The 26,820-nt window shown below is 38.9% G+C and overlaps 1 protein-coding gene across 1 annotated transcript in view; it reads right to left on the bottom strand.

The window, feature by feature from the left end:
- Positions 1-6,066: 6,066 nt before the first annotated feature.
- The window catches only part of LOC139737759 (uncharacterized), a 41,383-nt gene continuing 20,629 nt past the window's right edge, over positions 6,067-26,820 (bottom strand). The window contains exons 2-6 of the mRNA XM_071648433.1: positions 14,060-14,125; positions 12,952-13,097; positions 12,091-12,219; positions 7,460-7,681; positions 6,067-6,637 (exon numbers count right to left, since the gene is read on the bottom strand). Of these exons, the coding sequence (XP_071504534.1) occupies positions 6,197-6,637; positions 7,460-7,681; positions 12,091-12,219; positions 12,952-13,097; positions 14,060-14,125 (1,004 nt within the window). The 3' untranslated portion in view covers positions 6,067-6,196. The remainder of the gene's footprint in view (positions 6,638-7,459; positions 7,682-12,090; positions 12,220-12,951; positions 13,098-14,059; positions 14,126-26,820) is intronic.

Genomic DNA, 26,820 nt, shown 5'->3' with positions numbered 1-26,820 from the left:
GTCTGAGCTACGAAACTACCGTTACACTGTATGCTTGAGAACTGCAGTTTTCCTGATGGTTCGGTGACTGTAGATAGATTATCACTGATAAATAAAAGGTGAAAGGTTGACAAAAACTTTATCATCATTGTAACACTAAGATTTTGCATAGCTCATACCAATAATACAATGTATTTCCATTTGTAAGAGAAAAATAATCACATTACGTCCTCAGATGAGAGACACATTTTATATGGGGCCCCTGTGGCAGGGTTAGGCACTGACATTTTGTTTAAGATTTAATTATACCAAATAAGGGCAGCTTGAAATGCTTAAGAATTTCTTTTTTAAAGAAAGAAACAAGCAACCAATTTTGACCGCCAAATAGAACGTGATAATAGAGATTACTTTGGTGTACTGTATAAAACTGTTGTTGCATTAGAACTATCGCATTCCCTGCGGGGTCTGTGACGAGAACGACAGATTGATGAAAATGCAAAATCAGCTCGCTTTGTATGGAAGATTTTCGTCTGCCGGCGTGGTATGTGGAGCTGCCGTGTCGGTCCGTGTAGTCACCCTGATGGTTTTGTGTAGACGCCGTGCTCTGCCGGCATCGACCGTGTAGTTTCCGAGTGGGTCCGGCATGGTCGGTGTAAGCGCCGTGTAGATGCCGTGCTCTTTCGGCCTCATCCGTGTAGCTGCCGTGTTGATACTGTGTGTACAGTCATTAACGCTCGTCGACGCTCCATCCAGGGCAAACCTACCCCGGAACTTCCCGGATCATTGCCGGCATGATCCGGAGATCGCCCTGTAGATCCGTGTTTATATGTGACTGGGAACGAATGTTCCACTTCACCACAGTGTACTTAACCTGGCAAACAAGCACAGGTTTCTCAAAATTAAAGCTTAACTTCACTTCAGTTCAAATCAAATTTTATTTATTTGTAATATCATAAATTCCTTCAGATAATACACTTTACAACAAATCATTGTAATACAAAATATATCAACATACAAAGCATATTCGCAAACATGATTGGGTTTGTTCATGTATATTAATCCTTTTCTGTGCTAATGGATCCAACGTACACAAATTTCACTCACATACCTATGGACATTAACTCAATGCAACACACAAGAGTGGTGATCATTGTTGATTTTTCCATAAGCCAGTGGGACAGAATGATGTATTGCGTATAACTGTTAGTTAGAATGTTACATCCCACCGTTTCACTTTTCACACAGTGCCGAGGAATTCATACCGTAATGTTGACCAATGATAATCACTCCCCTAATGTACATGTACACTGTATGTTTTAATTTTGTTTTGTTGTTGCTGTTCTTGTTTCAAGGAGGGGGTCAATTATGTAACCATGGTGGTAAACATGTAACCCACAATGTAATTTTATACTTGTGGGGTAATTTAATGGTGGTGCGTAATAGGCCTTCCTCACAACAATAATCTTATTCTACGCATGGAAACAGCAATGTCTGCAAGATCGCGAGTGTGTGGTGTGGTTGAAGTAAATTCTGCCACCTACGACGTATGTAAGAGAGTCATGACTCCTAGACTGCACTGTCCAGGCAATTTCTATATAGAACCTACCAATAATATTGTTCTTTTTCAAAAGAATGATCGTACATGTATTTAAAGAACATTGGGAATACCAACGTGTATTATAGTCTATTTGTATACAAATTCACATTAGAGCAATGGGAAGTAAGTGGTGTCATATCACACACACACACACACACACACACACACACACACAATTTCCCTCGCAGGAAAGGTTTATCGGCTGCTGTCAGTTGAGTGATGTCTCTACACATTTTTGTTGATCTAAGGATATGAAACAGAATTTAAAGGGATCGTATAGTTTTGGTTGAGACCTAATTTCAGGTTTCTAACATTTTTTTGTTCAGATAATGCGAAACCTCTAATGATATATGAGATAGCATGTAATTCCATGAGGAATTCAATGTTTATTTGATTAAAATTTGTTTTGAAATGGCTGAGATATCCAAAACAGAGCGATTCTAATAAAGTGTGGGTCCCATCTTATATTACGATCACTTTGTTTTACTTTGTTTTTGGATGTTTCAGTCATTCCAAACCCGATTTTCATCAAATTAAGTTTGAATTCCTCTTAAAATGGTATGCTCTGTACTATTTCGTAAGTGTTTTCTTGGTATCTCGCAAAAAGTTAAAAGCCCAATTCTCATCTCCACCAATACTGTACCATCCCTTTAAGGGGGAAAACAGTTTGTTACAAAGCCTTACTCTGCTGTTGGTTAAACGACATGATGACAGAATGAGACTTACGATCTTTGTGATGTCTACATGAAATTGCATTTTCATGCATGGATGTAAGTTTGCTCGTGATTTTTTCATTCTTCTCAGTGCAATCAAAGTTACATTCAAATGGCACAACGCTAAGAGATTTGAATCCCATGACACGTCTCACAATAGAAAAATAAAACTCTGTAGTCAAGCGAAGTATATAATATTTTTTTTTATCATAACTTTCTTTATTGTAACATGATAGGCGAGTTGTTTACACAGATTAACAAATTAATACTCTCTTTGACACTATGATTCATAAATAACGAGACGAAAAAACACATCAACTAATTGACTCGACAAATCAAACTGCAATCATACTTGCAATCGGTACGCAATCACATATCCATGCTCGTCTACACAATAGTTTGCTCACACTATTTTCATTTTCTAACTGTCTTCTCTTGCTATTATGACGACACAAACCGATACGAAACATCCACAGCTCCTTCTGGCACATCCCGCTCTGTTAATTCTGAGAAGAGAAACTTAGGCCTCCTTCAGAATCATGCTATGAAGTGTATAACCGTATTCACGAGTAATCATCAATCCAGTAAATCGCTCTACAAAAATGGTTGATTCTGACAGGTTGCAACTATACATTGTATAATGAGGTAATACATATTCACTAACTGTTGCTGTAATGCTTTCTTTGTCCATACCTTTCTGTACAAACATTTAGTGCACTCTTTGGTATAACCTGCGATACATAATTATGTACCTTTCCACTTTGAATCAAATATGCTGTGACTTACAACTACTGAAAGATTAAACAATTTCATGTACTAGTACGGATATACATCACACGCAATAACACAGAAATATCGACGAAATGTGGCCTCGATTATCTACATAAACTGGAGTAATAATACGAAAAGCACACAGGTCATTCACACGCTCCCCCCCCCCCCCCGCTTTCTCTTTAATCTTTTATTTGTGTGGTTTTTATTTTCTTCATCCCTTGCTCTTTCTTTTCTAATGCATTATCAAACATTTTGCTGTTGTAACACAATTAAGTATTACGTTGAACACTTCAGTCATAAGTACAGGTAAATTCATACACATCAGTATCATTTATCTCTGCTGTATACGAGGTTACGTGATTATCCGAAGACTTTCCATATCCCCAACGTCTTTAATATATTCTACATCATATAATGTACATGAAATCGCTAATATGCATTCCTATAATGCTTACAGTCAGCTACACGCTACAAAAACATGGACCATGCTCAGTCATACGGAGAAAGGAAAGTAAATGCACACAGCTAAAGCTAGACAGAAAGGAGAGAAGACCTACCTATATATAGTATATTCCATACGGTGAAAAACAATAACACACGAAGAAGTGAGAAAATTGCTAGATAACTTTCATACATCTGAATAATGCCGAGTTATTTCACTGAATCATAATGAATAAAGTTTCTACAGTTTCAGACCCAAACTGTCTGACAGACATGTTTGTGTTGAGATCACCGCCCATCTGTATTGCACACTCAATTTCTTAATGCATTTCTGTATCACTTTATCATTGTCATTGACAAGCATGGCTTTAATGGGCAAGTACTGTATGCTGTCCAGCTAAGTTTTGGCTCGAAGGGGAAGTACGTGCTCCAATGGGCACCGTTTTGATTGACTAATGCATGTGCCATTATTTTGATTAGACGCCATCGAGTAACTAGCAATAAGCAGTGATTCGGTAACGTTTACAGAAGGAACAAGTTTAGTGCTGTCACTGGTTTTTTATGCATATATACATCTAAAATAAGATTACTACAGGATATTGGCATGAAATGTTATGGCAAGTGTAAAAAAACTGAACACTAATAAATTTTCATTTTACAGTCATGTCCGAACAAGTCGATACTGACATATTTTTGTAGAGTAAACGCGAACTCATCTTAAAAACTTACCATCATTATTCAGGGCTCGAAATAAAAGATAAAACAACGGCATCATCCTAGTGACTTCACCTTCGACAAAGATTACTCAACCTTGAGCCCTGAGTGAAAAATAAAAGATATCTTCCTCAAGAACAATGCTGAATCAATGCCTTTGGCTGCACGTCAGTATTACGGTCCAGTGACACTGCTTGGAAGGTAACAGTGAACTCGGCACACTCTGTATTAGTCATGTCTACATGGGTCATATTTTCAAAAGACTGTTTCTTGGTAGTTTAAAACGGCTGAAAGAATCATAGAGTCACATCATAGGTGTCTCTCAAGCCTTACATCAAAATCATATATTACATTCATAACTATCAATAACTTATATACAAGTACACTAGCAATCTTTGGCAGAAAGTTAAGTCATATAAAAACAAACAAGCAAACAAAAGTGGAAGCAAAAGGAGAACGATTACCGAGACTTAAAAATTAAGTTTAGAAATTAAAACATGGAAGACTTTTTAATGGATACTCCGATGGTCGTTGTAGTTTTACTTTTTGCTTTTTGCGTAGACGGCTGGTACTATGATGAATGTTATTAATGCCCATCACATAAAAATACAAAGATCGAGCAACAGATCTGTATCATAATTATCATAATGAAGTTAGTAGATAATGGTGAATTGGCTTTAAGTGATTCTATAAGGTAGTGATTTTTTTCACATTGTAATCAAGCTTTGAATAGTAATGGTCTTGCTCTTACGGTATGTCTCGCAATAATGCCAAAACTCAAACTCACTACGAACGCATTATCGCAAAGCAACATATAACATTTTGTCTGCCAAAATGTAATATATTATGTAACAGTAGTTATAATCATGTCACGATCACGATCTATATGAGACAAACATCCTTTTTATGTAATGTTGCGTCTCCTAACACCTGGACGCAGTCACTTCGGCAAGTTATCGTCACATCAAATGGCAACACACTGGCTTGATGGTTTGTTGATCAGTTCAACTCTGTCGCAGTACTAATATCACAACGAAGGTAAAGTTGCGAAACGAATGGTGTACATGTACTGACCAATTTGTCAGAGAATTTTTGGCTCCAAAGTCCGTGCTGTTCTAAAAATCTGTTCTCCTTTGATTATCAGTGGGGGTAAACGTCACAGAGCAAAAAAGATCCCCGCCGGAAACAACGAAATCATGTCCTAGTATTCTCATAAGTTTGTCGGTCGCCTGACCGTATTCACATTAGTTGTTTCGGTATTCATCTCTCAACCTCTCTCGGCATCCAGAGCAATTACTATTGGCACTCGGTTATCATGATTTCTAATACTGATCCAATCAGAGAGAAGCGTTCACACGTAGATTCAGTCCAATCGCTGTCCTTTAAAATGACGTGGTTTCTGGTTACACAATACCGCATCGGATGAAACATGTGTCCACAAGCAGCAACTGAATCAGCAGATGACTCAGGCAAGGCTCGTGTTAATGAGAACTAGAAAGTGTATTGCATTATGTTGATCTCATCGATTATGTCCTGAGACTCCCAGGCGCGTTCAGACATCATTATCTTCATTTCTCTATGCTTATGAGTGAACAGTGAATGCAAAGCTTAAGATCACGTGCATCCGATGGTTAGCCAAGATCTGTTTGGTTGACGATTTGAAGGTGAACACGCACTGAACACTGAAATCAAGCGATTCTCAAGTTTTTATTTCTTCACTGGAAAACAAGACAGTGAGTGAATCAAAGTTGATTAAATATAATGATGATTTCCACTTTTTTTTTTTGAAGTATGCGTTCAAAAGTGAATGCTTCAAAACTGTTTGCGACATAATAAGCTCATCTTCTTTGATATTATATACATATATAGCAACTCTAGACGAGTTGGTGTAATACTTTTGTTGTATTGCGTAGCTCCGTAGCATAATATGGATACCAGCTACACTTCTTCCCATTCCAGCCCGGTTGAAAAAGAGATCTCATTCCGAGTTGGCTTTGTCGACTGATACAGCGACGGCGGAAGGTGGGGATGGATTGACGCCGCCGAAAAGAACGTGCGGAGAGGTCGAGCCGTTGTTGACCATCTCGCCGGGGCTGCCTGCGTGGGGCTGCACGGCGCCGGCACCACTCGGGTTGGCGCTGAGATTGAGAGGGTTGATCGGGGTCGCACCGTTGTGCAAAAGGATGGGCGAGTTTTGATGGTGGTGATGAGGCGGAGGCAGGTGGACGGCATGGTCGGCCGCCGCGGAGTGCGGCAGGTGAGTGGACGGAGCCCCGATGTGGCTGGTGTAGCCGCTGGCATGATGCAGAGCCTGAGACGAGATACAACCGCTGTGGTGGACCAGGCCTGGTATGTATGACGTCACTGGGTTGGCGATGGGCGGAGGGGGCGACAAACCCATTCGGTATTGTGGCTCAACCTGGGGAGGAAACAGTCAAAGATACTCTCAACATCCAAACCATAAACTTGAAGCCTGCACGACTAATGACTATGATTGCTGCAGATAAATATTACAAAGTACAATTGTACCTAGTCAGTCGCGTTTGTTTCTCTTTTGTTTTTCTTTCTTTTTTTGCACACCAGTGGCATAAGGCGGACTATCTTTCGGTTTGTGATTTTGAGTTTGAATTTTGAAGCGTTGATTTAATCCTGCAAACATAGCTAATAACGAATACTGTCATCCCACCTTAAAAGACAAGGAGCGATACATATCTCACGACTTACCGACATGCATCATGAATTTTGAATGTCGCATGGGCCAAGTAATACTATTCAATCCGTTCCAACTATTCGTCCAGCAATAACATTAAATTCCCATATGATTTATCACTGTATATTCATTATCTTTATTAGATGCGTATCTTCATTAGATGTTGACAGAGTGTCAACAAAGCTTTATCTAACATATTATCAACTGCATTGCACTTGGACCAGAGTGCACGCGTACTGACTACAGTATGATTATGAAACACACCATACTATGAAGAGGAATATGGGGAAGGAGACGAAGAAGTCAGAATTGCTAAAAGAATAACAAGAAAAACAAAGGCGGTTGAGGATTTAGAGGTGATCGGTGGAGCAGGAGAAAGATGATGAAAAGGATAAAAAAAGAAGGAGGAAAAGAGGAAGATACAGAAAAGAAGGAGTAACAGAAGTTTGTAGAGAATACACAAGCATAGTGTATCAGTACAGAGGTACAGGAACAGGGGTAATGTACGTAGGGGTCGCTGAGTTGACTCACTTTTATTGGAGGAGTGTAGTTAGTCGATGTCGGGATTGGTGAGGGTTGCTTGGTCGGGGAACCAGCCTTTATGGCACCTTCATTGGCCGAGTTTGGCGGAGAACCGCCGCCGTTGCGTACCTGAGCATTTTGCTGCTGCTGTTGGCTACCTTTATTGGAGTTCTTGGGCTTCCGTTTCCTGGTTTGAATCCCGTCCTTTTTCATCGCTAGAGGGCGGTTTACCTGCAAAGCCAGATGTAAACAAGACGCCCTGTCGTCAATTTATATGTAATCATTGGCATATACTCTAAAAATAATATCTATCTTAACATCGGCACCATTTCCTTCTGTGTTTGCAAGGAGAAGGTGCAAGCGTCAAACATTGCAAGCTTACTTCAAATTGATGGAAACAATTGTAAGATAATTGTGTTCTTCAAACGGCATCACGGGAAAACGATAACGAACCTCAATGGTTATTTATGAACACGTACAGCATTTTCGTGAATTGCATCTTTTAATCGTAGGCGAACATTTACAGGGCAACATGACATAATTAATGAATGTGGTTAAACTATAGTAGCTGCATTCCTAAAAATACAGTCCTGTGTTAACATGAACGTGACTTAAAAACAAAAGAAACCACAATATTCCACAACATAAGGAATAACAAGGGATGGAAACTGGAAGAAAATGAGCTGAGTTTGTCCTGAAAATAGCAGGTCACTGCACTTCATCCGCTAGATAACACATTCCAACTTCTTTCTTCCTTTCGACTAAAACAGGTCAAAAACGGAAGGATCATTCGTTCATGAGCCAGTGTCATAAGGCGAGTAAGTGACCACAAAGTTTCGCTCCTGTATTTTTATGCACCGCGTAAGCCAGTAGAGCGCCACCATATCTGATTTAAAGGAAGTAGCAGAGGGTTATCAGGTAGATAAACGCCTGGACAACACACCGCAATGGCTGCCGACAAAAATAAAGAAGGACCTTACGCAGCAGAAGACAAAAGGAGGGTATCCAACATTATCCCCAAAGAAATGTGTTTATTGTAAAAACATAAACAAGCTATCTGCATGGGACTTTCTCAAGTCTCATGTACTATAGTACATGCAGATTAAGGCGGTCACATTAAATCTAGGGCGAATTGATCGAGTAAACTATTCCTTAAACCTGCGTGTGGTGGGAGTTACTTTGCGAAACTGACTCTCCTTCATGGGGATACAATATTACAGGCTTAAAATCTACGTATTGTGTGCCTTTAAGACAACGTTTACTTTTGTTGACTGACCTGTATAAAGATATTCAAATGGATGAAAAAAAAAAACCGCTAGAGAATAGCCAAGTTTTGAAAATTATGTTGCCATCATCAAAATCTGTGGATATCTATGAACGAGAATATGAAATACAATACCAGTAAACCGTTTCCGACATTGTTTATTTCTATACTTCTGTCTACAGGAAAGTTGAGTATGATGTAGTACATCCAATCACAACAAATCTTTACTTGTTGGAAGTATTTAGCAATTACATTTACCCTCCAATACTTTTAGAGGTTGTTTCTCTTTTTATTGTATTGATACACTTTATGAGAGACAATAGTATAGGATCTTTGGGTGTCAGATTTTTCAAACTGAAACAGTAATACACCATCTTGTGTGTTGTACTGCTACACTTATCAAATAACATGTTGTTGCATTCATGCAACATATCATTTTGAAAATTCTAAACTTGTCAGAGATCAAAAATCTATAAGACATTATGATCGTGATGTATATTATGGAACTCATTGACTGACATCTTAGACGAAGTCCTTTTCTACAATATTTCGAATCATCCTTTAAAAAGTCGATCAAACAAAAAAAAAACTCTTCTCTCAATGCATTACTCGAATTAGAAACTACACTCAGCGGTGGCGGATCCAGGGAGGACCGCAACCTGCGCACGCCCCCCCCCCTTTATTTTTTTGTTGAAACAAAAGAAATAAAAAGGAAAAAATGGGGGGAGGGGTGCGTGCGCCCCCTCTTAACGGAATTCCTGGATCCGCCCCTGCTCAGCAATCCAATTCACTGTAAAATTCTCATTGCTTAGAATATGAAATTTTAAGTAAAAGTAATTGGTCTTGTTTTCTTGTATTTAGCTCCAAACTCCTAAACACTGTTGATATGCTATCGCTTCTCTTCTCTTCTCTCAACCTTTTCTTAATTGGGTATCCCCTTTCCTGTCCCCTAAGTTCGTTTCAGTGTTGTTGTATTTCCCTTGTGTTGTTCACGTTTTTTATTTCTGTATGTATGTGTTTTGTTCCTTCAGTTAAAAATATGGGAATTGAACCCGTCATCTACTACTTTCCGGGCAGCGACACTACCAAGCTCACTGGTTGCTGGCAGTGACTAGATGAATTTGGACCAAATACCCAAGCACCGAAATAAAACATTATAATATATAAAATATTGTTATGTTAAGTAGCCCATGGCGGACATAGCATATTTAATTGAAAGCAAGAGATTACTACGCAGAGGGGTGAAGAATGAGGTATGAGTTCTTCAGTTCATCTCCTTCTGTACAAATTAAATTTGTAAGATCGCAAACTGCAGATCTATACCGGTACATTGTTACAAAAATGTAAAAAGAAACCAGCGGGAACCCACGGGAACCAGCGGGAAGTGAACCTATCAGCAGTAGATGACAAGTTCGATTCGATTCAGCGGTTGCGCGATCTTACACATTTAATTTGTACATATTTGTCTATCTCCACTGCTGCTGCTGAGTAGGAAACGATCAGGACCCAGTTAAGAGTTGTAATGATGAGAGGATGATCGATGCCAGTCTTCTAAAATGGTCTATCACCCCCCCCCCCCCCTCTCGCTTTCTTCTTTCTCTCCCTCTCTTGCACCGATTGTCCAGCAGTAGCCGGACTTGTCACACACATTATTGACCCCGAGTGGGCAAGGTCAATCATCTATTTGGCTCTAATCGAAAGTATTGCTCAGGACTTCCTTCATGGTCTCATTCAGCGATGTTACGAAACTAAATTGCCCGGTTATCTCCTTCGAAAAGGTGAGCACAGATAAGACGGTTCGTTCGCTACCACACGCTTTGTTTTTGGGAGTAAGTCACGCGTACTTTTCCCCCGCGCCTTATACTCATCTAAAAGGGAAGAGAGACTTTATCAAAATCTTTCACTGGACGTCTCTGCTGTCAAAAACAATCGCCAACAGTAGCCTGGATGAGCGGGCTGCTATCTCTGACAGGACGAGCCTCACATGGGTACTGAGTATACCGTGACCTGAGAATTTTATCACAATGCTTTGGGTTTCACATGTTCTTTCGGTGGCGACAGCAAGCCTATCTCACCGATACAAGTACAAGGATCTCGCGCTCCGCCTGAGGGCTGGCTATCGGTGAGACAGAGTGTAGAGATCCAGGGACTGAGTGTGTTCATAGCTCGTAACCTCTCTCACGTGTGAGATTACCGAGTCATGCTAAATGAGGATATTCTGCCACTCTACCACTCTGTTCTCCCAACAATATTCCTCGAACTTTAACTAATTCAAAGATTGAATTGTGTATAAGAATAGCATTTCTCTATTTTCAGCAGAAATACTTGTAAGTTCGGTCAGACTATTATAGTACATCAATTTTTTTCTCTTTATAAATCTATCTTTCATGAGCAGATGTATCCTCAAGACCGCATACTGAAAGATGCTAATAGAGATTACATCTAATATTTGTAATTTTTTGGCTTAAAGGGATCGTACAGTTCTGGTTAAGACTTAATTTCCGGTTTCTACCATTTTCAGGTGGGATAATGAGAAATCTCATATAAAATATAGAAGAGCATGCAATTCTATGAGGAATTCAATGTTTATTTGTTGAAAATTGGTTTTAAAATGGCTGAGATATCAAAAAAGGGCGATTCCAATAAAGTGTGGGACCCACACTTTGTAACGATCGCTTTGTTTTTCTTTGTTTTTGAATGTTTCAGTTATTCCAAACCCGATTTTCATCAAATAAACTTTGAATTCCTCTTAAAATGGTATGCTCTGTACTATATCATAAGTGTTTTCTTGGTATCTCGCAAAAATTTAAAAGCTCAATTTTCATCTCAACCAAAACTGTACTATCCCTTTAACACATTAATCACAAAAATAATTGTGAAAATGCCAAATAACTTTTTTCAACTTCTTCGAAAGACTTAAATCAATCAGGATTGGTTTCCCAATTAATTATTCTTCTAAATTCCTCTCTATCCATTGCAGTTTAGTTTTTAAGTACAGCGTCACCATATTCCCATGGGTATAAAGCATTAATACTCTGTTCCTTGCTGCTTGTCATGGCAAATCCTAGAAGCAGATAGTCATCCCTAAACAACAGAACAGATTGTGGTGTTTTTTTTTTCATGGCACAAACTCACCTTACGAGCGTCTCATGGTTGCTGATACACGTAATGATGTTTAGTATAGCACTGCACTGTTACTCATCCCTGTGACTATTGGCAGGTTCCTTTCGGGCTACAACTTCGTCTCATGTTTCTCTCAAAAGCTAAGTGAGGATGTGTGTGTTTGTGTGTGTGTGACGTTCATAGATACCAGCTGGTATTCAGAATACTTAGTATTGTAGACAGGTATATGCTAGCTCTCATCTCTTATACTTACGCCGTGTAGTTTGAAGTAGAGGCCGCATGCGTTGCACACAGGCTCGCCGTCTTTGTTGCGGCGCCATAAGGTGGTGGTGCTGGTGTGACAGTTTGCACAGGTGATTCCCTCCCGCCTCGATCCCGACTGCTGGGGAAGAGGAATAGGAAGAAAACAGAAGGAGATTATAAAATCATGATAGTGAAATCAGAGATCTTAGCTATCGATTCACGCTGACTGCATCCCAAAAACACGACATCACACTCACGAATAAATTGATACATTTTGAGGGTAGAAGAGCTGTTCATTTTCTTCTACCTTCGGTCTTCCTGCCCACTTTTTACACTCTACTTGCCCCAAGTATCTTCAATTATGTCAATGCAATGATATTTCCCCCTTAACTTTTTTAGCCATTAAATTACAGGAAAATATACATACTGCGACCTGCAATGATGAAGATGAGTCCATTTCCAAGCGATTTATTTTCATCATTTCATTATTATCATTATCTTTAAAATCATAAGAATTGTCGTCATTATCATAAAGGCAATTGACACTTGGTATTCATATAGCGCCTTATTCACTTGATATAAGGGGTTTTAAAATGTCATCTCTGGGTTGGAATTGACCCAGAAATTGCCAGGTAGATATACAAAACAAATTCAATGAGAATCATCGTTATAAGCAGCATCATTATCATCACCATTGTACCATTGTCGTAATTATTTTAATTTATCATTCAATTCATCATTTCGATGAGTGGACTTGTCACATGTTTTCTCCTTAAAAACAAAATGCTTCAGTAGTTGTAAGTATGCCATTAATATCATCATCATCATCATCATCATCATCTTTTCTTCTTTTTTTTTTTTCGTTTCCTACCAGTCTCCTTGGGTTCTTGATCAGTGGTCGGTTGTAGCCGTTCATCTTGTGGTAAAGACCGCAGGCATTGCATAGGTAGTGACCGGTCCCGTCCCGGCGCCACAGCGGAGTGGAGATAGCCCCGCAGTTCACGCACTCACGACCCACTACGAGACGGCAGGCACAAGTGAAGAGAAAGATATAACTACTTCTTTTATTCACTTTCATTCAACGTCAATACATTATGTCATTGGAGTTACATGTCCATAGTTAACCACTAGGAGTGTTTGTGATAAAGTATAAGAGTCATATACATGACTATAATTCTTTACAACAACGTCGATAATGTCACATTAATTTAGTGTTTGTTAGACAGCGAACTGCCATGAAGTAATAGGGTTAGCTAAATATCAAAATTCCCGAGGGAAAAAAATGTCCAAAGAATATTTCATACCCACAGGACACACTGTAGGTTCCCTTGGACATGACGAATGACTGTATTCTTTCAGCCCATGTTACTTTCCACTAAATAACCCCTGACATTCCATTGACTTTGGACAGTGTGTACAACTCTGTGGGATTTCTCTGTGCCAATGAGCGCTCAAAGCATACAAAGGGTTAAACAATGAAAAACGGAGATGTCACTTGTCTGCTTGTTTTATTATTCTTTCACTTTTCAGGTATCATTTTTTAAAGAAAATACACGCACACAAATATCATGTCACAACAACTTCCAACGGACATGGCTACCACAGCAAACAGAGATTGAAATTATGGACGTACGGAAGCTTCTTCGAAAATGATCGTGTAACAAAAATATGAATTCGCTTCTGTGTTCCACACTTCCAAGCATTCAGATAATGATATATCGTCCCAAAAAAGACATTGTCGCTGTTTAATCAATTTATTCTTTCATAACAGCGATGGTGCTCCTCAGATTTTAAGCCTTGTTACAAACAACACTAAAATAATGTGTCGGTTACCCGTCAAGCAAAAACTGAAAAAAAAAATGACATTCCACAATTTACTTAATTCCAACTCTATGGATACAAGAATGAAGTCATGTCATATATTTCGTCAAGTAAAAGAGATTGTAAGCGTAAACTTCGGGAAGAAGATTCAAACTTACATCCGTATTCGTTAGGCCAGACTGCTGTGTATCCTTCCATGCTTTTAATCATCTGCGCCTCGGCTTCTGTAAAATACAAGAGGAAGAAAATGAAACTACCATGTTAACACTGTTTGTTTGTTTCTTTCTTTGTTTGTTTGTTTTTCTTTCTTCCATTATCTGGTTTCAACAATAATTCTGTAACTTCATTGAGTGGGTGTTGTGGCTCAGTTTGATTGATAAAATGACAAAACTGCGATCATAATGAAATCTGTGGAAACGAAAGAGTGTTAACATTACGAACGCTCATCAGAGACTGTGGACTTCGGAGAAACGCTCCAGAAGTCATTCCAGACCTTGCTGGACTTTCTTTTCATTATGGAGTCCATTTGCTTTACACTAAATCAAGTTACGTGAAAAAAAAATGCATTAAAAAGTGTAATAATAGCAATAATGATAATAATAATAATAATAATAATAATAATAATAATAATAATAATAATAATAATAGTAGTAGTAGTAGTAGTAGTAGTAGTAGTAATAATAATAATAATAATAATAATAATAATAATAATAATATGGGATTGTTATTATTATTATCATCATCATCATCATTTTTATGGACACGAATGTTATTCAAGCGAACAAATTTTCGCCGCCGTTTTCGTCAGCGAAATCCTCCGCCAGTTATTTCCGCTGCTAAACCAAAGCGCTAGAGCGACCTCTCTCGCTCACAGCTTGCCAATCCCCTATGATGCTGATGATAGAAATCACAGCAAAAAGGGGTAGGGTACGACGGGCCGGAAATTAAGCCTATCGACACCTTTTAAGGTTTTACAGAATTCAATAGTCATTGGTGCATTGGTATTGGTGTTTAAGAGTCTGATGTTATAATGTAACATTATTATGTAAACAGGATCTAGGGGTGCAAGGAAGAACGCACTGTCACTGATGGGCGAATAAACGACCGAAAATACATCTAAGGCAGCCTAAAGGGGCATAATGAATTTAATACAATAAGCCTTGTAAATATACATACCGTTAAATGTCACATTCACACTTCGTTGTTGTTACTCTTATTGTTTGGTACCAAATCAAAATAAGTAAAATCAGATTTTGAGGAGGGAACCTCACGCACAAAGGACGGGATGGGAAAGTTTTCTTTGTCTACTCGTCAAAATCAAAATTTATCACGCCTACGAAGTGAAAGAGAGCAAGAGTTATACACGTGTTCAGCGAGAGAGCTCATTGTCTCATTTCGCTTCAACTGCAGATAACATCTATCATCTCCATATACCTTGATACCTGTTTTCCGGCATACAAGAGTTTTGGTCATCAAATTTCATTAGTCGAGCGTATCTGCCTTGACGATCCACAAAAGAAATGTGAGCGAGGTTTGAGGATGGGAGGGTGTACCACTCGCGGTAATGTGTTTACTTTGTATGTTCCATAAACAATATCAAATTATGTTGTTGCAGTACAAAAAAGACACTCAAACGTGTGAATGACAACCTTTATCAATTGACATCAATGCAGTTTTTCCTATTATGTCGTATGCAGACGCAATTATTTGCTGCGAACGCTAATGCAGAGGTCGGGAGGGGTTAACAAAGACAATGTCAATCGAAAAGCTACTCTCGTCTCTCCGTAATCATAGTTTCCAACAGGAATTTAAAGAAAAAATAGAGACTTGGTTATTTTCGCTGTAGTTACTTTCTGTGTAAATGAACGATTGAAGTACAATACAGAGAGACACATTTTAAGGATCAACATAATTCTTAAACCCATTTTTTTTATGTAATCTGTCAATAGGGTGATCAGTGCAATTGGTTCGAAATAATATTCTTTCACTTTCGTCTGCCACAAACAAAAGTTCGGTCATTAATTCAGATTTTGGAAAAGTTGATCGTGGTGTTATAACTATGTTACATGCTTCTGAGTTACAAGTTCTTTTCCCAGTTGTTCTAAATTGAAACAAAAAAGCTATGAAAGGCAACTTAGTATGTTAAAGGAGTGAAGTCTCTAGCGGATAGTCCTTTCCAACAAGTTCGGTAGACGATGAACTGAAATCTCACTCAAGGCCCGTCACAACTTTGGATGGCTCCCATCGAACTCGCCAAGATGATTTACAAGTCCAGGCACATTCGACGGAAAGTTTGAGTTCTAGGTGTTTGCTTATTATCTATCAACAATATTTTCTTTGAAGCAATATGAGTGCTAAGATTAACGACTTACTCTCTCAGCAAGCAGCCTACAATTTTTTTCGAGAAAACTGAAGCACGTTCCTTGAGCGAAAAAGCCATTCACTTCTGAGCCGAGCAAAGACCGACCATCTTCCCCACTCCTGTAAAACCTCCTCTCACGCCTCTTCACTCGACATTATTTGTAATCCATTAAGATGGATTCTTTGACATTCGCCACTCACAAGCTGAGCATGTTGTTTGCGTCGGAAATTTCTGAAAAACATAAACGCACGTCACTCAAACGCGGGAGGGGAGAGTGAACGTCGAGCGCCGAGCTAAGGAGCGAGCGGCAATACCGTCTGCACCGCTAATCCGGCTAAGAAATAAACCCGTCGCCGGTCACCCTCTCAACGAGGGAGTAGCCGTGTTCGCTGCCGCTACCGCCGGCGGCAAGGCGACGGTGAGTGCGCAGAGCAAGAAGACCACCTTACAGCGACCAAAAGGACTTTCCGATTGCTCAACAAAAACAAGGCAAAGACAGAAAGGGGGGGTCGGGGTGAAAGAAGTATCGTCAGTCAAACACGAGCTTGTATCAAGCTTTTATCGTGATGCCCAAAGCAAACGAGCCATGATACCGCGACCAAAACCGAGATATGACCGTGAAAGTTTGGCAACATAATAAATGCACCCTGCTTTGAAGATGAACAACATAAAGCTGTAGGGGATTTTATCACGACTGCCGTGACATACCCATCGAGGACTTCATATGGTGTGAGGTCCCGCGAACAGACGATACACTGGCTAGCTAGACATTGATATAAAGCACTCAAAATCTCGATGAAAATATTTGAAGATTTCAGGGGAAAGTAAAAAGTATATGAGACTGACCGCCAAAACATCACCACTCTTGATTGTCTGTAAAAGAAATATCACAAGTCTTAGTCTTTTGTCAGATGTTCCGACAAATCAGAATGAAATATGTCATTTAAAGCGAAGTCACATACATTCAGACTGATTTCTTCTGATGAGAATCAGATGAAATTGAAAGGGTAGAGAACTTCATGAATACTTTTTGTTCAAACTTTCGTTTAGAAGAGGGGTGTATACGCTATGGAGTTATGTAAACGTGTTTGGTAATGGGGGGAAATCTGTGTGTGTGTATGTGTATGTCCATGATAGGCGGAGTCTGTACTGTATGGTATTCAGCCAACATTCTTTGTTCACTTCGTTACTCGATCCATCAATTTCAGCGTCACAATTTCTTATCGACGAGACAAATTGCGGAGATGCGAAAGCTCGAATTGATGCACGCTTGAACCTTCCAACCTCTCCGCACTCGCCCGAACTCCCGGCGCTCTGGAGGGAAAGGGGTCTCTCATCTAGTCACAGCGTGTCTCATTTGTTTATTTCGTACACATTTTGGTTCATTTGATTCAAGCAATAAACAACATTTCTTACGATAAGGGTAAGCCTACGACATGTCTGAAAGCCCCCATATTGACCATAAAATACAGTGATAAATACACACTGGTTTCCATCAGTGTTGGAGATTTACATGACGTGCTATACCATGCTATGGGGGATGGTTATTGTAAGACAGAGCATGAATACGTAATTATCATTGGTAATAATTTGCCATCGTTATCTTTTGAATGGATCGTAATAGTAGTAATACCGGCGGCATTTCTGTAGTAGTATACTGCTATCATTGTTATCGATGAAATCACTATCGGTATCAATCAACTATTATTATCCAACCATGGAGTCTGTATATTTACATATATTATCATTTCAATCATCCTCTTCTCTGTGCGCCTTCAACTCTCTTGTCTTTCTTTCCTCTTGTCTGTTGCTCATCACGTGTAAGTTTATGGTCCATTTTCACCAGCACCGATAATATGACGAATTGTTCCTTTAGTTTTCTTCAGTACGAATGACATTCAAGACTCACAAATCTGTTCTTCCTTCTGTCCTTCTCTCGCCTTCAAGTGAGTGCAAATGACTTCAATTGTTATAACACGTATTGTTAATCTTGCAAGTAAACTTGTAGAGTAAACTAAGTTGAAATTTGGCCAAAGAGTCAACATAACAGCGGCTACCTGTAATTACGGTTATCAAAAATTAACCTGGCGGGACTCCGCGATAAGCTGCTCCTGGGTGGATAATGCACAACCGTGGACTAACAAGAGCTGTGTGGGATCAGCGAAAAATTGTGGTTCCACCAACGCCCCTTATCGCTCCTTATATAGAGTCCAAATGACATTAGGAATCTCCTCGCAGGAACACCTGCAAGTTGAACAATTATTGTGAACATGAAATATGACTTTTGAAGAATAATTAGAAACTTTTGACAGAGAGGGAGTAGAGGGTGTGAAGATAAGTGACGCACTCTTTAGTAGTTGAAGCAGTTGGAATCTTATTGCATATTCATGGGGTATAAAGTTCAGCATTTAATTCTTCTCAAGATTGAGGCCATTTCAAATTTTCCAAAACTAAAATTTCAAATCTTTCACTGTCAATCATTACCTACATAGCAGGATAAAGGTATATCTGCAAGCTGCTTATCCCTATAATGATTCAAAGGCGTCAGAATTGAATTCGTCTAAAAAACACACTAAAATCAAAACAAAGCAAAAGTACAAAGTGACCGCCAGGAGTTAAACGGTTACGAATCCAACCTCACTTAATTAATAACCTACAGTCAACAAACACCTCAAGAGCACTCGCAATCCGGTGATTGTTTGTTAAAGGTAAATCATTTTCATTTCTGTTAATTTTGGCTTTATTTGTCTTGTTATCACGTACCTGTGCGCTTGGAAGTGTATATATATTTAGTTGTTGAAATGATAAAGATTCACAATTTCTTTTTACATCCTTCATGAAGTCTATATTGCGTATTTTGTGTGTGTGCATGTACGTGTGTGTGTATGTGTGTGTGCGTGTGTGCGTGTGTGTGTGTGTTTTAATATTCCGTTTGGCCTTTTCAAAGGGGGAACATCAAAATGTTTCCCTCTCCTTCAAACACATCTGTACCACAGACAAAACTGCTTACAGTCAGCTCGAATAGTTTCCAGCACAATGTACATTATTTGGTAACTTATTTCGAGTCGTCGAAAAACTAAGTGGAAATGTGTTTGTAACGATGTTATGTCAGACCAGACAAAATTGATATTACGTATTTGTTTAAGTGGCTCGCAAAGTGGTTAAAGGGGATGGCTAGTAACTGATCAGTGGGAATCAGTGGGAATGCTGGGGGATGATTGTTCCAATCCTTGTGGGATTCACTTAAGAGTACAGATTGTATCTAATTGTTGTGTGAAAATTATTTGCTTCAGAATGGTCTCATATTCAAGTAATGTGCAGTTTAATGTTTCCAGGTTAGCATGGCTGTACAGTGACGGGGCGATTAAACTACACATTACTTGAATATGAGACCATTCTGAAGCAAATAATTTTCACACAACAATAGATAATGCACTCTTAAATGAATCCCACAAAGATTGGGACAATCATCCCCCAGCATTCCCACTGATTCCAACTGATCAGTTACTAGCCATCCCCTTTAAATGTCCACATTGTCACATCTATGTAATTTGAAAGAAATTGATGTGATTTGTGTGCATAAGTTATCCCCTTCATATTTTCTCATAAAATGTCCGCATGTGATTGGCGTCGCTGTTGATTGGCGAAATGGATTTTTCACTTAGGCTCAGGGACGTTTTACTGACACCATAATGCTCTTAAGAACAGTATCATAATAAACTTTACATGCAGGCGGCGTATGTTGTTGGTGGTGTTGTTTCTCTATTGAACTTTTTGACATAACAAACGTAAAGACCCTGATCAGTATTACACTAATCGTTTCCTTTTGCTTTTAGTCGTCTGGTAGATTCCACAGTTTGTTGTTTTTTCTTTAACGGCCATCAAAAATGAGAGAGACTTACCAATGTATAACATACTTTTCTGTGCCCTTTATATTTTTATAACGTCGACCATATCATATTTCATACCATGTGATGCTGAAGATGATTACTCCAGGACGCTATTTTATTAGATAAGTGAGTGTATTGGTCCATTCACTGTAATTCCAATCTCGTGTTAGAAACAATCCATACATGATACTAAACTTGTATATCTGAAGTTTGCTCTCACTTGTATACGTGCTTTAAGATATCAACTATTAGACAATAATAACGTAATAACATGACTTTATCAGGATGAATTTGCAAACGAATGGTTTCAAGACTTACATGATTATATCAAGAAGTACCATTAGTTAGAAATAGTTTCCATATACTAGTATGCAACATCATGGAATTTTTCAGCTGAGATTGAGATAATTGACACCTGATAAAAAAAGCGTTCGATTTAATTCGATTTTACTTATTTTGAGTACAACAAGGAGCGCAGAGATATGAAAACATTGTGTTATGTGCTATGTGTTTTCGTAGGCTTTTTCATATCACATAGTTACAGAACATTTCTTCTCGTAGTTCTGATGAATATAAAAATTGCGTCAGATGACAATGAGATGCTATTGGGTAGGTCGTCGTTTTAAAAGCAATGTAGGTAAGTTGGCTTCTGTGAAGTTTAAAGGTATTGTTTAACATTGGGAGCAGTGATTTTAGAAATGTTCGAGTTATCATATTTATTGCATATTTGTAAGTCAGTTGTATCACAAAACATCTTTCATATTAACAAAAAATGCAATACTAGTAAAGTCTAAAATAATTGGAGATATCGCTGTTTTTCTTAATAAACCATAACTGTAGATGGTTTATTCTAGAAATAATTTATGTCATTCCAACTATTTTTTCATATTTTGTATATTTAACAATACTTTTGATTATACAGACTCAAATTTTTACATTGGCTGTTTCTATCCCTAACTCGTATTCTAGAACTAGTTTGAAGTACTAAAGCTGGGTTTTTGTTTTATCTGCAAATGGTAAATAATGCCTTTAATTATCAGAGAGAGACCTCACTTTCAGAGCTCACCCCTCTTAGAACGAACTCGATTGAAAACCGGAGGGAGGGGGTCGGTTAGGTTGCAAACCTATTTCACAGACCAACAGAAGTTGTTTCTTTGGTTAACTGGGATTGTGTGTGAGAATGGATACATCTGATGGTATTTTGCCCTCCTTTAGATAAGGATGGTTTGCCCAAGCATTAATGAATCACTCATTAGCGATTGTCGCGGTTCGCGGCTCTTAAGCAAAGTCAAATAAGCTAAATAATTCCCACTCCACACAGAAAGAAAGAACGAAAGAAAAAAAAAACACAATTCATGTCTTCTTTCTTGTCGACGGCTTCTCCTTTATTTCCTTATTAGACTGAGTTTTCTTTTCAGAACCTTTTCAAATAGTTCGAGGGGTCTAAAATACATAAACGGTGGCCGTCACAGCAGCGTTATCATGCATCAATTGTCAATAATATCGCAATGTCGATCCTATATCACACTTGTTGCAATGATTTTGAAGGCGTTCTTTCCAACCTATTCCAGCAATTAACGTGCTACCACGACGGCCACCCCCCCCCCCCCCCCTTTCGTTAAACCTTTAATACAAAGGCTGGGAAACCCTTGAAATTTTGTAGTGGGCACGTTTTTTCAGCGTTGTTAGCCTCCTTCACTGAAGACATCTTGGATTGACTGGGCAAGGGAAAGCACTCGATATGATTTGCTACCGAGATGAAGTGAACAAGAGATGAATAAGCTCTTGGTGTAACGGCCGTTGGTGCGATGCAGATAACACGCGATAAATGTGTCAATTAAAAACCAATTAACTATGAACACAGGCAACAGGTTGCTAGGCGTGTGATGCACTTGGCGAAATTTCTCACGCCCAAGGAAATAAGCTTCTCCATTCACTTCACAACGACTAAAAAAAAAATACAAACAGAAGCGAAATTTCCTATCAGTCTCGACAGTTTTGTTGTTCATTTGTATTAAAAAATTATCTCTATTCGGGCAGTATTCAGGCAGCAGCACAAATATCTGTTCACTTCGCTCTTCCAGCGAAGACCCTGCAGCCCGAGTGACATGAAAAGTCATTCACCTTTAAATGTGATGAACTTTACAACCATATTATAAAGAAGCTATCTGTGAGACAACACTTAATGAATTAGATCCGAGTGTCACGACTTTCCAAACAAAATGAAGACACCCCCATGTCCTTTTCATTCCGTAGTCGCGTCTTCTCCTCTTAACTTAAATATGTATTACATTAAACAATCTCGAAAAGAGGATATGAAAAAGTATAAACAATATCTAGAAACTTTTAGCAACGTTTGATTAAGGTTTGAGACATCGTCTCTTGTCTGTTTTCACCCTGGAGAAAGAATCATTATTAGAGATACCAGGAACGATGCATCTGTCGCACGTGAAAATTACAGCTAGAAGCAAAGGCAAACGCATTGTTACCAATATACACTTGTCCCGAGGCCCTTGTCTCTCTTTTGTCGATTTATGACAGTTTTATACACCGCGTATCAAAATGAGGCGATATCAACATTTATTTTCGGCGTAAAATTAGCTCAGCGGACACGCACGCTATCAGTCGCGCCGGCAGTTTAGGCGGCACACGACCGGCGAGATAGGCGTATCATCACAGCCTAGATATCGGGCCGTTCTATCGCGTTGCCCCTGTGTGTTTAGTAACCCATATCGCGATAGACGTTGAAGTTATACAACCATCTTTGATTGCGCCTTTGTGAACTGAACTTAAACTTGCCAGATCTAATCGAAGACGCGAGATATTACGTCGTTTTGTGATATTAAGGGGGAAGGCCCTAAAGTGTAGCTAATCGTCTTTTTACAAGCTTTATAATCGCAAATAATCTCTCACAGCCAGATATTGTAGTTTGTGTGTGCGTTTCTATCTCGGCAAGGTGATTCCCCCGGCCCTACTGTTTAGCTAGCACGAGATATAAAACTATTATCATATCAACGCTAAACTGCACAATACCACGATGTCCTCATCCAATTAACTGTCACAGTGAGATAACCATCCATTTGCAGATCAGCCATTAAACGTCAAATTAAAATCCATTTAGAGCTGGACAGGCAGAGCGTATTGCGGCCTGCATTTGCCGAGTCAAACGCAGACTGGAAAAACAAAATATTACGACTTATATGACGTATTGTTGTCCAGCGTAATATCGCCGTATATTCAGGACTTTATTTCCACTGTTCGACCTTTTCATTTTTTTTTCCCTCGTTTATGGCACGAGGATATCTTGAAAAGAATTTAAATATCATTCTTATGTACCTCTCTTTAATGACATTAAAATGTCACAGTTCTAGGTATGTTCATAAGCTCAGCGTGCGAGGGCAAAACCGGCTACTACATCCGTTCCTTCGTGTTAAGGGTTTGGCGCAAAGATAGCTGCATGATAGATGGTTCGTCTCTTTTCATCTTGGGTTAAGTTTATTATTTTATTCCTCTTTGTAACCTGATTATGAAATTACCTTTCAGAGATGGTACTTCTGGGATTCATGGATATTATAATTAAACACACCTTCTTCTTTTTTTTTTCATTTCAATAATGTCTTCGTTAGCACTGGAATAAAAAAAAAGCGTTATTCCTGCCGAACCTGTTCCGTTAGATGTCTAAAGAGTATTGCCAGCAAATGTCTATAGTTTTAGGTTCATAAACTGTTAATAAATGCATGTCTAAATAGCAACTTATTAGTCCCCTCTTTATGTAAGGCCATCATTGTTGAATACTGACAGCTATACGATGACTGGGCGCTATAGGATAAAATGTTATGTTCATTTAATTGACATACTGAGTAGGGCCCAACCATTCAACTTCACTTCCAACTATGACGGACCATATTACCAGTAAAATCAAAGCAACAATAATATTTGCTCATGCAAAACAAACAATTAAGCATGATTATCATTTCTGTAGAACCACTGAATTCAAAGTCAGCTGTGTCTTTTCAGTTACACATACTGATTGTTAAGCAGTGGCAGATAATACATGCAATCATATAATTTTCTTTCTATTCATAGACACATTTAGTCTGAAGCCTCTTTGTTTGTAGCTTGAATTGTGATAGAGAGGGAATGTGTGATGGCTGGGAGACATACAACATGTTTCAACAAGAACCAAGAAAAAACTCAGTCAGTAGTCTGTCGGGGTCGATGAAGACATCCGGTAAGTCTTCACTGATCTGTCGAGCCTGGTTCAATCAGGGAGGTGCCACCTTCCTGGTTCACATGCAGATGGAGATCCATCGTAGCTCCATAAGATGAACATTCAATCGGGGGGGGGGGGGGGGGTGGGACTGGTTCGTCTGACAGCTACCACACATGCTAATACTCTGATGGATTATAGCCTGTCCGGAAGTCAGGATTTCAAGAATTCAGCCTAACCTTTCCTTCCATCCAAGAACTCCCGTGACGTGTGTCAATCAAATCGCCCACACGTGGTCAGCGTAAATCGTGATTACGTAATTATTGCGTGTCAAATGAGAAAGTGTCAACCAAAGTGAAAGCTGAAGACATCACTCGCCTTTCACTTCTAATTTAGGCGGGGTTGCGCGGCGGGAGGGGTTGGGAGAGAAACAAGATGCCAAAACTAACAACCCAAGGTTGCCGAGAAGCGAATGAAAATACCCGAGTTCCCTTGTTTTTTCGGTCCATTGTTTTGAAATCTTCGGAATGAAAATACAATTTCTGCAAGAGGAGAATTGAGCAGACCAGACGAGAGAGGCAGAAGGCTGCACGATTTTCACTCACAATCCAGCAAAGAAAGTATTATTTTGGGAGTATGTGATTCACTCTAAGAGCAAGAAAGAAAGCTTGACCAGAGCTCCATCATGTCCATGGCTTGACGAAGAATGACAGATAAAAAGGCAGTTATAATTCTCGCTCTAAATAGAGCAATATGGTCAAGGAAACAAAGGCAAAAGGGTAACAGCTGACAATGAAAAAAATGGCTACGACCATTTACATATTTAAATCAAATTAAAGGGGAAGGCTAGTAACTGATCAGTGGGAATCAGTGGAAATGCTGGGAGATGATTGTTCCAATCCTTATGGGATTCATTCAAGAGTTCATTGTATATCTATTGTTGTGTGAAAATGATTTGCTTCAGAACGGTCTCATATTCAAGTAATATGCAGATTAATGCTCCGTCACTGACCAGGGACGCTAACCTGGAAGCACTAAACTGCACATTACTTGAATATGAGACCATTCTGAAACAAATCATTTTCACACAACAATAGATATTCAATGAACTCTTGAATGAATCCCATAAGGATTGGAACAATCATCTCCCAGCATTTCCACTGATTCCCACTGATCAGTTACTAGCCTTCCCCTTTAAATCTAAATTAAATGATATAAGTATTTCTGATGATCCCCCATACTACATGTTTGTTATATTATAACCAACATGTAGTATGGGGCAACATCAGAAATAAAAAGAAGTTGTGAAGTCACACAATAAGACACATTTTGTATCAGAATTCATGACTTGTCACTGCTGAGAAGGCACCTATCTCCCTCTCGACCAGCCCCTCCCAATACACACAAACAAATCCTAACTACTAATTTGACATGGTAACATCCAGTAATAATTTGATGAAATGTTGTGCCTTAATCGCCAAGAATCTAACACCTTAGATGTCTCTATGTTTACTATGCATTCAAATTCGACAATAGTATATTATAATGTTATTGTGATCTGTTCTTGTGCAGTTCTATTCTCTCGTGTTGGCGGTTGTTTTTAAATCAATGTAGAAAAAAAAAACTATAAAATGAAGTCCCTCTAATTCCTTGAAGAACGGACAATCTCTTTGAGCCTTAGGAATATCATGCAATTGTCATAACTTTTATTTGATATTTACGATTAGTCACGTTAATGACAAGTCTACACATTGTTTTTAAAAAAAAGTTCGGTTGAAGACATATACATCTTTAGTACTTTAATTATGGCTACATAATTCTTTTGTTAAATGAAAAAGGACATGATTTACCAGTGAATATTTCCGAATGACACAGACTACTTTCCAGTCATTGGTGCTCGTTATCTTGCTGCTGACAGAACAGAATGCAAGTCAAATTAATTCCGCCAATTTTAGCGTCTCGCCCTAAATTTGCCTGTCTGCATTTTGACGTCTCCGTCACGAACCCTATAGGTCCCGCCAAGAAAGGCACTAACTGCTGCCGGAGCATCCTGCCCAGATCATGGCGGCAAGCAATAGTTTCACGCGAAAGGTTAAACCTTCGACAAACGCTTTACAGGCAAGAAGAAACATTGAGAGTAAAACAAGAAGGCATGAGGAAGAAGTAACAAAGAATCAATTTCCAATTACCAAAGGTAATATCATATATATTCATTCCAAATAATTACACCCTTAAAGTTTAAAAAAAAAAAATGAAGAGAATAAATCTGATAATGCCTCCGCTACCTCTTAGATTGAAGGCATAAAGAATGTGAAAATCAGCAAGCATTGGATTTCTTTTCATATACTATTGTCTTCGATATATTTTCTGTTGGCTATAATGAAATATAATCAGATAACCTGTAAGTTAGAATCAGTCTTATTTCAGAGTGACAAGCTCAGTTACGCTTTGTTTCAC

This window comes from Diadema antillarum, unplaced genomic scaffold, assembly GCF_040938485.1.
Source record: "Diadema antillarum isolate AM-2024a unplaced genomic scaffold, OU_Dant_1.0 seq00000703_RagTag, whole genome shotgun sequence".
Taxonomy (NCBI): domain Eukaryota; kingdom Metazoa; phylum Echinodermata; class Echinoidea; order Diadematoida; family Diadematidae; genus Diadema; species Diadema antillarum.
The sequence above is the reverse complement of the archived record's forward strand: the minus strand, read 5'-3'. Positions and strand labels throughout refer to the sequence as shown.